This window comes from Budorcas taxicolor, chromosome 10 (genome assembly GCF_023091745.1).
Source record: "Budorcas taxicolor isolate Tak-1 chromosome 10, Takin1.1, whole genome shotgun sequence".
Taxonomy (NCBI): Eukaryota; Metazoa; Chordata; class Mammalia; order Artiodactyla; family Bovidae; genus Budorcas; species Budorcas taxicolor.
The window spans coordinates 87024683-87036834 of record NC_068919.1 but is presented as its reverse complement, the minus strand read 5'-3'; the positions used below and the strand labels follow the sequence as shown (position 1 = coordinate 87036834).

Sequence of the window (12152 nt, the reverse complement as noted above, 5' to 3'; positions counted from 1 at the left end):
GGTGCTACCAAAAAAAGAAATGTCTAGCACAGGCCAGTCTTGCTCTCACATCTTGAAGGCAGTTGTTACAGCAATTGTTGCTACTTTCCTTCCAGAAATCCTATACAAAAGCAAGAATAGAAGTCAGGTTTTCAAAATAGGATATGAAATAAGGGATAGAATTTCATACCTACATTATATAAACACACACATACACATTTTCTCAAAATGGCACACTCAGAATTAATCTTTTACTAAGCAGATTTTAAGCTTTTTCTTTCCCCTTCTGTTACAAGAACTGGAGTTAATGCCTGTGAAAGTATGGCTCTTCTCTGGCTGCTTTTGCACCCTGGACCGGTGCCCCTCTATAATATTCATATAGGACGAAACCCAAAGCCTCTTCTATAGTGATACAGTTAAGGTAGAAAGAGATGTTCTTTTTGGTTTCCTAGAAAAACAAAAATTTTTTAAGTTCATGTTACAAGCTATATCTTCATGCTTAAGACCATAAACTGTGTGTTGGTTATAATAATGTATACCCTGTTCTTGAAGAACAGTAAGATGAAAAGCAGTTTATTGGTGTCACCTCAAATGTCTAAAACACCATCAAATTTTCAGAGCTGCCTTGTTACCTTTATTTGTACAGATCAGTCTGGTTTGGGGTTCTTTGTCAAGAATAAAATTATCTCTTATTGAGAGAAATAAAAGGTTGTGTGTGTGTGTTTGACTAGAATAGTGTTTCTCAAAGTGTGGTCCCTGGATCAGCAGTATCAGCATGGTTTGAAGAAGCCCAGTGCCTAGATTTTTACTGGAGGATGGTACATAGGCAATCTCTGCCTGTCAGGTACCAAAATTCAGACTCCCAGAAGGAAGGCATGTGTTCAGCAGAAACTGTAATGTTCATAGAGACACCATAGGAACGGTGAGCTTGGCCAAAGGCCAACATGATACAGTCTTTTCAAAGGATAGATGTGGGACCTGCTGGGCCTCTCTTCTTCACAATTGTGCTAAGTAAGTTAGTTCCCTGGTGGCTCAGTTGGTAAAGAATACGCCTGCAGTGCTGGAGACCTGGATTTGATCCCTGGGTTGGGAAGATCCCCTGGAGGAGGGCATGGCAACCCATTCTAGTGTTCTTGCTTGGAGAATCCCCACGGACAGAGGAGCCTGGCAGGCTGCAGTCCATGAGGTCACAGAGACACAGCTGAGCGAATAAGCACACACTGGTCTTGGTGTATGTCTGTGTTACAGTGTCCTTAGAATGTAAACTCTTTGAGGACAGACAGCATCTACCCTATAAGCTATCAGACCTCAAGATGAGTGCCACTTACACTGTGAGCCTGCAATAAATGCTTCTGCTCATGCTCTCCCTATATTGCCTACTACATCACTTCTTGTTTAAATGCCGGCCATTCTTCAATGCCATACTCAACTCCCCAACTTTACCATGAAGGCTTAACTGATGAGACTGTTGACTTTGAACTTCTTCTGAGTCTGGTGGTCTTGTGCTATCCATTTTAGTGCTAGATTCTATACAACCTTAAATTTTCCCCTCATTTCTTCTTATATTTATCTGTCATCTCCTATTAAAATATAAACTCCTTAAAGCAGTCCAATCTTTTCTGCTTTAAAGAGCAGTGGTTCTTAGATTGAAAAAAGAAGATTGATTAATGATGTAAATTATATAGGAAACTAAAATGATTAGGCCTAGCATTCTTGTATTTTTAGATATTTAGAGGTAAATCAAACAAGCAGGCTTCTTTAGAAAAAGAGTAGTTAAGAAATTCCCTGATGGTGCAGTGGTTAGGACTCCATGCTTCCCCTGCTGAGGGCCCAGGTTCAGTCCCTGGTCAGGGAACTAACATGCTGCAAGCGATGCTGCGTGGCTAAAAAAAAAAGGGTAGCTAACCCCATAGATTTGATTAGACTAGATTATAATTACAGAAAGGACACCTCCATTTTATAGAAACCTCTTGTGGTTTAAATAAGGTAATGTTAGAAACCAAATCATTTAAAGTGGCCATTAATTGTTAGCTAAGCCTCAGGTTTTAAGTTGTTTTGTGGGGTTAAAGAAGGTATGTTAAACCAGTAATTTTTGATTGTATACTATATTTTGCCAAAATTTTTCCCCTAAAACTGCAGTTCTGGGAAGCCACCATCATTCTAGATGTAATGATAGCTGTAATTAATCATGTCCTGCTTTCAGCCTACTAAATTGTAAATGTTCCATTAGCCAAATTTTCAATTATCCATAGGACTCTTTTTGTCCCATTTCCCGTGGACAGGTAAAGACATTTCTGTTGTCATTTTATCATTATTGATATTCTGGAGACTCACCCTTTAAAATTGATCCCATTCAGCAGAGGATTTAGAACCAAGGATTAGAAATTAGAAATGCCTAGCATATTTTTGGTAGTATTATATTCTTGGTCAACTCATTTATCTGTTCTAATTTCCCCTGAGGAGATCTTGGCTAACTGCTTATATAGATACCAAATTTAGACTCCAGGATCCATGCAACATGCTATTGCTGCCATTTGCAATGAATAAAGCATCTTTTGTCTCCAATTTTGCAGGTGTAAAGAAGTGAATAAACGGAGACCCCGAAGTTTGCTAGAGAAACTACGCTGGGTGACCCTTGGCTACCATTATAACTGGGACAATAAGGTATTCAGATTTTCTTGCTAATTCCATTGATTTTCATTTTTTATGCTTCTTGGGCCCACATAGTTTGACTTCTTTCTGGCCAAGCTTAAAGTATCAGATTATCCATTTGTGGGAGGGTTTCTTTAATATATTCCCTCCTTTAAAATCCTTTTGATACAGAATCTGAAGAAGAATAAATAATTTATCAAGAGAAAAGTACTTTTTCTTGTGCTCTCAGATTATATTATTTCATCAGAACTCATTGATGCTTTCTCTGGGGAGGTTTCAGGGATATAGATTTTTCTTTCCTGTATTCATGAGGAGCTTTCAATTATAATCTTTAGTTCCATTGTTATTTAGTGTTTGTTGATTATTTATTTTCTACATAATGTGTGCCTGGGGTGAAAGAAGCTCCATGTACTTACAGTGTTCTCTCCCATCAACTCACAAAGAACTTTCAAGATCTAGATTCCTTTGACTGTTACATAAGGTCTGCGCAGGGGAGAGATGGGAAAGAATGTCTACAGTTAAAGTTCCATGTTTGCTTTCTTTCCTAACCCGTGTGCTTCAGAAAATGCCTCCTTTATCACTGACATCTCAGTGCCACTTCTCTCAGGTGTTTGCCACCAAAAGGACTTAACTCTGAGGATAAACTGAATCAAATTGGCATGAACCATCTTCCTACTGACCAGTTACTTTTTAAAAGCTCTATAGTTTCAGTCAATCCAGCTATTAATAAATGTATTAACTACTCAGAATAGTAATAAATGTTGCTCAGAATTATTCATGACATAAGCCTTATTTTCAGTGATACAGCTTTAATGGAAAACCAGACATCTGGATTTGGGGAAATGGCCATGTGGTTTTCTTCTGGTTAGACAGCCTGGATTTGAATCCTGCCTTCAATATGGCTAGTGTCTAACCTCACAAGATGATTGTGAGGATTAAATGATTAATGCCTTTATAGTGCTTACACTAGTGCCTGACTGTTCTAAACAGTTAAATTCATTAACACAATAAATGTTAGCTTATTGGTTTTTAAGGTGCTAGTTTTATTGTAGATACCGTTATTTCCCAAGGACCTCAAAGTTAGCCTCACTTACTAAGAAAAGCATGGTGTGAAAAGAGTCAAAACACACTGAATGGTTCATCAGAGAAAAGTGGAGGAGAGTTAAGAAGCAAGAGCAGTGCACAGGGAATTCGGTCGGGATAAAAGCCTAAAGGCTGACTGTTCGGTTACAGCAGAGGCGATCCAGTGCTGTCAGTCGTTGGTCTCAGTGAAGGACTGCAAAATGGTAGAGAAAACCTTCTCTAACTACACTCATAATTTTGAGAAATTAAATAGGAGCTCTTATTTGTAGTACAGGAAAAAAGAGAAGAAAAAAGTAAAACAGATTCCAACTGAAGAGGTTTGGCCATCCATCAGAGACTTTTCAGAAAAGTCTGATTTTTCTAATCAGATCTGAGGTTGATTGAATAACAGGAGGACTGAGAGAGGAGCATCAGACCAAGGAAGAGTGTCGGATGCTGCTGGCTTACGTAGTCCTCAGACTCGGCTGCTGCCTTGTTCTCAGAAATTGTGTGTTTTGTATGGAGTGTTCTGGCCTTTAAGAGTTGTGACCCTTAGGTACAAAAAATAGAGGCAGTTCAGGAAGGTAAGTGCTGAAAATTACTTCCATTTTAAGGTCCTGACTTGACCACAGTGTAAATAAGTAAGTAAAGTCACTCAGTCGTGTCCAACTTTTTGTGACCCCGTGGACTGCAGCCCACCAGGCTCCTTAGTCCATGGGATTCTCCAGGCAAGAGTACTGGAGTGGGTTGCCATTTCCTTCTCCAGGGGATCTTCCCGACCCAGGGATCGAACCCGGGTCTCCCGCATTGGAGGCAGACGCTTTAACCTCTGAGCCACCAGGGAAGCACTGACCACAGTGTAAGTCAGTTTAAATGTTTTGAGCGTTGTCAGCCCATCAGATTGACCAATGAAATCACAGGAAGCTATGTTGTAGACTAGTTCTTAATTGATACACTTTCTGCCTTCTGTCCCAGGATCCCAACCAGGATACATTACATTTAGTTGGCATGTTTCCATAGGCACCTCTTGGCAGTGACAGAGTTCTGAGTTGCCTTTTTACCCTAAGAGAACTCTCATGTTTGGGATTAGAGTGGGCTTCCCTGGTAGCTCAGCTGATAAGGAATCCGCCTGCAATACAGGAGACTCCAGTTCGATTCCTGGGTTGGGAACATCTGCAGGAGAGGGGATAGCCTACCCACTCCAGTATTCTTGGGCTTCCCTTGTGGTTCAGCTGGTAAAGAATCCACCTGCAATGTGGGAGACCTGGGATCAATCCCTAGTTTGGGAAGATCCCCTGGAGAAGGGATAGGCTACCCACTCCAGTATTCTTGGGCTTCCCTGGTGGCTCAACTGGTAAAGAATCCGCCCGCAATGCGGGGGACCTGGGTTTGATCCCTCAGTTGGGAAGATCCCCTGGAGAAGGAAAAGGCTACCCACTCCAGTACTGTGTCCAGGGACTGCATAATCTGTGGGGTTGCAGAGTCAGACATGACTGAGCGGCTCTCAGAGAGAGGTGTGATTGCTCTGTACAGTTGACCCCGTGCAGGGTGAATTTGCCGGGTCTGTCATTGCGTAGCGCAGTGCCTACCATATCGTAGATGCTTGGTGTTTTGAATTGGCTGCGTATCGGATTGCTGGATGCCTCAAAAATGTGTGGCTATTAAGAAGACAAACTTCTACTTTTGTGTATAAACAGCTTTATGTATAAAAGAAATAGGCTACAAGGATATATTGTGCAACACAGGGAATACAGCCAACACTTCATAATAACTACAAATGGAGTATAATCTGTAAAAGTTTTGAATCACTCTGTTGTATATCTGAAACTAATATAATGTTGTAAATCAACTAAACTTCAATAAAAAAACTTTTAAGGGCTGTATTAATATTACATGTAGTAGGGAGCGGACTTATGATTGCTGAGGGGGAGGGGTTGGGGAAGGAGGGAATGGGAGTTTTGGGGGTAGCAGGTGCAAGCTCTTGTATATAGAATGGATAAAGCAACAGCAAGGTCTTGGACAGCACAGGGCACTATATTCAGTATCTTGTGATAAACCGCAATGGAAAAGAATGTAAGAAAGAAGTACACATAGGTATAACTGAATCACTTTGCTGTACAGCAGAAACTGACACAACATTTGAATCAGTCAATATACTGCGTGTAAATTAGATGATTTTAATCTTATGCCACAGTTTCCTCTTTTCCTGAGATCATTGTTTATTTTTCTTATTTTCCCTGCTTTTATCAAAGAGATACTCAGCAGATCATTATACACCTTTCCCTTCTGACCTGGCTTTCCTCTCAGAGCAAGTAGCTGCTGCCTGTGGATTTCAGGGTTTCCAAGCTGAAGCAGGTATCCTGAATTACTACCGATTAGACTCCACACTGGGGATCCATGTAGACAGATCTGAACTAGATCACTCCAGACCCCTGCTGTCATTCAGGTGAGTTGGGTCTAGGGATTTTGAATTACTTTTTGTCATTTCATTCCTTTTTTATAAAGCATTTTTAAGCTTAAATAAATAAAAATGTTAAATTTTTTAAATGGGTGAACTCGATATCACTTCTGGGCATCTTAGCAATGTACCGTAAGTAAAATTAACATCGACCTTTTGGGTAATGACCAAGTTAAAATTAATATTTCTGTTTAAGATGCATGGATTCTGTCTTTTGTAATGAGAGGTATTGTGAGTGTCTGTGGAATAGATGAGTGGTAAAGGCCATAAGGCCAAGGGAGCGATCTTTCTGAAATAGAGAAGAAAGCACAGAAGCCCGAGTAGTTTACTCTGCTTGTCTCCCTGAATGTAAGTCTATATTTTTGCAGAGTGCTGCACCTGTATCTCCAGAGGAAAGTGCCTGAACAGAACCTTCTTAACTGCCTTATCTTTAAAATGAACAGAAATGATAAATATGTAGTAAAGAACCCAAATAAATTTTTATTTGCTTGTTTAATTGCTTCAAACTCTATTTTACAGCAGTTCTGTGGTCTCTAATAGGTTTAAGTAGCAGACCATGGACTAGTCACTCACAAACACAAACCAGAGAAGAAAGATCTTAGCACACTTTAAAAAGGAGGATTGGGGCTTCCCTGGCAGTCCACTGGTTACGACCTGGTGCTTTCATTGCCATGGGCCTAATCTCGATCCCTGATTGGGGAATTAAGACCCCATGAGCCACACAGCACACACACACCCCATCCCCACAGGAGTATTTGGAAGCAATAAGTATCAAGCTGAAGTTAGAAAACTAGTGCAGTTGGCAGTTAACTTTCCCAGCCGTGGCTAATAACAGAAACTTACTATTGTGTGTTGTTTTACTTTTTCATAGCTTTGGACAGTCTGCCATCTTTCTCCTGGGTGGCCTCAAAAGAGACGAAGCCCCCACCCCCATGTTTATGCACAGTGGTGACATCATGGTAATGTCAGGTTTCAGCCGCCTATTGAACCATGCAGTCCCAAGGGTCCTTCCCAGTCCAGAAGGGGAAAGCCTGCCTGGCTGCCTCAGGACGCCTCCCCCAGCTGACCTCCCCAGAGACTCGGTGGTGGAGCCCTGTTCTGGGGAGGACTGGCAGGTGTGCGCCAGCTACTTGAAAACTGCTCGTGTTAACATGACTGTCCGGCAGGTGCTGGCCATGGGTCAGGACTTCCCTTTGGAGCCCATGGAGGAGAATAAAAGAAACATCACCACAGAAGGTTCCTGCCATCTGGATGATGACAGTAGCCAAGTCAAACGAGCGAGGCTAAACCCTGACTGCTGAGACTCAGAGAACCCATTCTTGTGCCCCGGCAGGTTCTACAGAAAATGGCTGTGCTGTTTTTATTGCTATCGACGTTAGCACCAAGACAGGCCAGAAACAGAGGCAGGGAAAAACTCATCAGTGATCACACTGTTGCCTTAGAACTCATCCTGAAGAGGAAACTGATTAGCCACTTTGTTCAGAGAAGTGTTTGACATTGTCCAGTCCTGGTTAGGTTTTGGCAGTAATGTACGGAGAAATCCAAGAAGGTATGACCTTCCACAAGCGCCTTCTCAGTCTCGCCATCACCTTTGAGCAAGATAGAAGTGCATTTCCTTGTCTCTGGAATCTTTAAATACCTCAAGTTTTGTTGATGGGAAACATTATTCTCCTTCCACCACCCTGTCTAGGGATTTGTGGTAAAATTGTGGCTCCATGAACCGACCATTAGTCTTACCTTAATTCTTCCAATTAATGTTGAATTCTTTGGACTCCTCTGGTCTTCACAGAAGAATCCTGTACACATAACTGGAAATCACATCTCCTAGGAAAGAGATTAATCCCAGCTATGTCTCTTGCCTAAAAGGTAAACACACATAAACCCAAGAAAAGAGGAACAGTAGTTTCTCCCGATGTCTTTTGGGTCTGTAAACACTTCCGTTGGCTTTTAAATGCAATTTTAATTGTTGGACTAAAAAAATCCTAAGGGTATTCTGTAACTGTTTTCTCTATGAATAAACTTACTCAATTTTAAATTAAAGATCTGTATCTGCGTTTGAGGGTGAATGTATCTGGGATTAGTTTTTTCCTGTTTTCAGTTGCTGTATTGTTCACGCTATTGAAGCCCTGTAGCTGTTTCTGCCCTTAGTGTTCTTTGTAGCTGTCTCACAGGAGAGAATGTTCCTTGACATTCTAGTCACTTCTGTTGTTGTTGTTGGATTATAGACAGCATGGAAAACGCATGAAGCACTGAGTTTTAATCTGTGTACCCCCACCACTCAGTATATCCTGAGCCTTTAAGTTACCTTATGTTTCTCTGGACCTCAGTTTCCTCATTCATAAAATGAAGATAATGTTTCTTACCGTCTTCCTAGATGGATGTTGCTGTGTCAAACAGTAATGGAAATTTAGTGCCCCTTTCTAGGAACATAATATTGCCAGTATTTTATTACTGTATAGACTTAGAAACACCCCAGCTTATCTGTGTGGATGACTGACCAGAAGCTGCTTTGTTACCTGCTGCTTGTGACATGACTTGCCAAACTTTGATTTCTCCTCTGTCCTGCCCTTTTTTTTTTTCTTGAGTGTTAAATAATTGAGTTTATATTGTAGTCTTTGGTGGGTTTTTTTTTACAGGAATAAAAATTAATAGATTCATCCTGTATGTGTAGCTGGATTCTAAAATTAGTTCATAATAGGATAATTTTATATAATTAAAATTACCACCAAGAAAAAAAATCCCTTAAATTTTCCATAATATACATTATATGAACACTGTGTGCATTACATGTGACTCACTGAAAACCAGCATGTCATTCAGTAAATCCAGCAGTCAACTTGCCCTTCAGCATTTGAATAGGTGGTTCTTTAGTCAGCGGATTGTCAGATGAAGGTGTTGGCTCGAGGCCAGGGACAGTATTTCACAAACAATGTGTGTTCAGACTGCATATGGAGTGAGATGCATGCGCTGTGAGAAACAGGCCCACCAAGAGGACAGCAGGCCCCTCACCAGCCAGGCTTCCTCTAGGCTGCGCCCGTGAACTCCTTCGGGAGGTGGAGGGGGCTCAGCAGGACTGTTTGCACAATTCAGTTCTCGTTTTTATGTATATTTACTTCTGTGAGGAACATGTAGTTGAAGATGTATGTAATGCAACTCCACTTTGACACAGGAAACTACACAACTCAAGAAAAAGGGAATAAACTGGTAATGACTCGCACCGAATTTTTAGTAGTCTACCAGAAATTTTCTAAGTCAGGAGTCAACAAACTATAACTCACCTCCTGTTTTCATACAACTATGAATAGTGTGTGCATTTTTAAATGAGGGGGCAGATTAGAAGAAGAATATTAGTGATGCATGAAAATCATGAAATTCTTGTCCATAAATAAAGTTTTATTGGAACACAGCCACACTTAATTCATTTACAGGTTATCTGTGGTTGCTCTCATGCTGAAATGACAGAGTTGAATAATTGTAACACAGACCACATGGCTTACAAAATCTAAAAGATATGATCCAGCCTCTATGGTAAAGGTTTGCCAACAGCTGGGAAGGAAACCAGACCCCTCAAAAGGGACCTGAAACCAAGAGAAAAGACCAAGTGGAGGATTTTTCTTTTCTTTATTATTTTATATCAAAAATGCCAGGATCTTCAGTGTGATCTGGGAAATCTGTGTTATCAAGAGTCGTGAATGTTAGGTCTGGGGAAATTGACACGCTAATACTCTGCAGGTGGGAATGTAACTTGCCATAACCTCTAAGGCTCACTTTGGCATCATGTAACCTGTAATGAATTCTACATCCCAGTTTGGTCAGGGCAGTCCTCAGTGATGTTTCGTTTTCCTCTCAGAAGGGTTCTGGTTTGATGACAAATTATATGGTCATCTTAATTATGTTTTAAAATCTGTACTGCCTGACCCAGTAAATTTCACTTTTAGTTGAGTCTAAGGAGGTAATTAGAGCTGTCTGCAAGATTTTTGTGGAAAAACATAATAGTGAAAATTTGAAATAAACTCCAGAGACAGGAGTTGGTTGATTAAATTCATATATGTATTCAGTAAATGGTTTTTGTGCACTATTTTTTCCACAAAGCACTTGGCTTTGTGGTGCTTATTTCCTTGTGGAAATGGCATAACCATACAGTGGAGAACTAAAGCCATTAAAATTCACATCTTGGAAGAACAAGTAGAGACATGAGGAAAGACTAGTATTTAATGAGAAAATTCAGTTATGAAACCATGCATAGTAGTCTAATTCTGTACAAATTGTTTACATATTTTTAAAAAGTGGAAGGCTTTGTCTACCAAAGTGTGGATGCTGGTGGGAGTATAATTGATGTTTTTTTTTTATTTGTGCTTTTCTGTATTTCTGATTTTTTGATTGAAAATCTTTTTAAATCATTTAAAAAAATACAGCATGCTTGAATTTCTTTTTAAAAAAATACTGTCTTACCTAGTAGTTCTGCCTCTGCTTGAAATAGAATATAAATCTTGGGACATCAACATTGTCCAACAAGAGGAGCTTGTTCGATGAAGCTGTTTTATGTAATAAAGATACTATATAAACGATATCACATTTTAAGATCTCTTCAGTGACCAGAAGAAATGCTCAATATGTTAACTGAAAAACAGCTTAAAAACAGTATATACAAGCATTTTACCAGTGTGTTTTGTATGTGCACAAGAAAGGCTGGAGGGTTAGAATATATCTTGCAGATTTTCTACAGCGGGGTAAATTGGTCTTTGGAAGAAGGCTTTGTGATGCGCTCTGGAAAGGGGCAGGCAAGGAACACAGTTCACTCAGCAGCAGCATCTTTGTAAGGTGTCTGCTTGCTGGCTGCTCTCGTCAGTGCCATTCCAGGCTCAGAGGGACCCGTCAGGCTGAGGGATCTGCTCACTGCTCTTGGCTGATTATTTCAAGAGAGCCTCTGTTTCCAGCACTCTTGATCAGGTTGTTCCTGAATGATCCCAGGCCCGCAGTGAGACAGAGATAAGTTCAACAGACAGACTCAGCAAGACTTGGCTTGCCATGTTCTGATTTTCCCAATTTTTCACTAAAGTGAAAGTGAAAGTCGCTCAGTCCTGTCCGGCTCTTTGTGACCCCACGGACTATACAGTCCATGGAATTCTCCAGGCCAGAATACTGGAGTGGGTAGCCTTTCCCTTCTCTAGATTTCCCAACCTGGGTATCAAATCCAGGTCTCACACATTGCAGATGGATTCTTTACCAGCTGAGCCACCAGGGAAGCCCAAGAATACTGGAGTGGGTAGCCCATCCCTTCTGCAGGTGATCTTCCTGACCCAGGAATCGAACCAGCGTCTACTGCATTGCAGGTGGATTCTTTACCAACTGAGTTTTCAGGGAAGCCCATTTTTCACTAAGGTAGACGGTAAAGAATCTGCCTGCAGTGCAGGAGACCTGGGTTCGATCCCTGGGTCAGGAAGATCGCCTGGAGAAGGGAATGGTTGCCCCCTCCAGTATTGCCTGGAGAATTTCATGGACAGAGAAACCTGGCAGGCTACAATCCATGGGGTCGTGAAGAGTTGGACACGACTGAGCAACTTACACTTTGCTTTCAAGCTGGTCTTAAGCCCTTTTCTGTTTTCACTTAATCTAGAAGGTTGGTTTATTAGAGCAGGGGAAAAAATAACAACCCTAATACCCTAGGTATATTCTACTACGGCAAATTAGACCGGTAATGAGGTGGAAAGGAGTCCGAGGAATGGTTATTGATCTCAGCGTGAGTGAAGGGCTGGCGGACATCAGTAGGAAAGACACCTCACCTGTTTCCTCTGCTTCAAAGATTACCGTGGAAAAAGCAATGCAAATCTAGTTTCTTAGCCTGGGTAGTAAATGTTTATTGACATTGCTTTTGATCAACTATCCTCTCCAAACTTGAGCCCTCATGAAGATAAAGTTTGTTGGCTGTCAGTTAGTTTTATCGGTAAAACAAATTTCTGACTGTATCAGTCCATCCTAAAGGAAATCAGTCCTGAATATT

At 40.9% G+C, this 12152-nt stretch overlaps 1 protein-coding gene across 3 annotated transcripts in view; it reads left to right on the top strand.

Annotated features, from left to right (window-relative positions):
* Positions 1 to 12152, top strand: part of ALKBH1 (alkB homolog 1, histone H2A dioxygenase) — a 29488-nt gene that overhangs the window by 14776 nt on the left and 2560 nt on the right. Inside the window, exons 4-6 of one of the 3 annotated variants that reach the window (XM_052646782.1) lie at positions 2553 to 2643; positions 5946 to 6139; positions 7023 to 8724. In XM_052646782.1, coding sequence (XP_052502742.1) covers positions 2553 to 2643; positions 5946 to 6139; positions 7023 to 7452 — 715 coding nt within the window. In that variant the 3' untranslated portion in view covers positions 7453 to 8724. Of the gene's footprint in view, positions 1 to 2552; positions 2644 to 5945; positions 6140 to 7022; positions 8725 to 12152 lie in introns of those variants that run through there. The other 2 variants (XM_052646785.1, XM_052646786.1) reach the window with 2 other exon arrangements.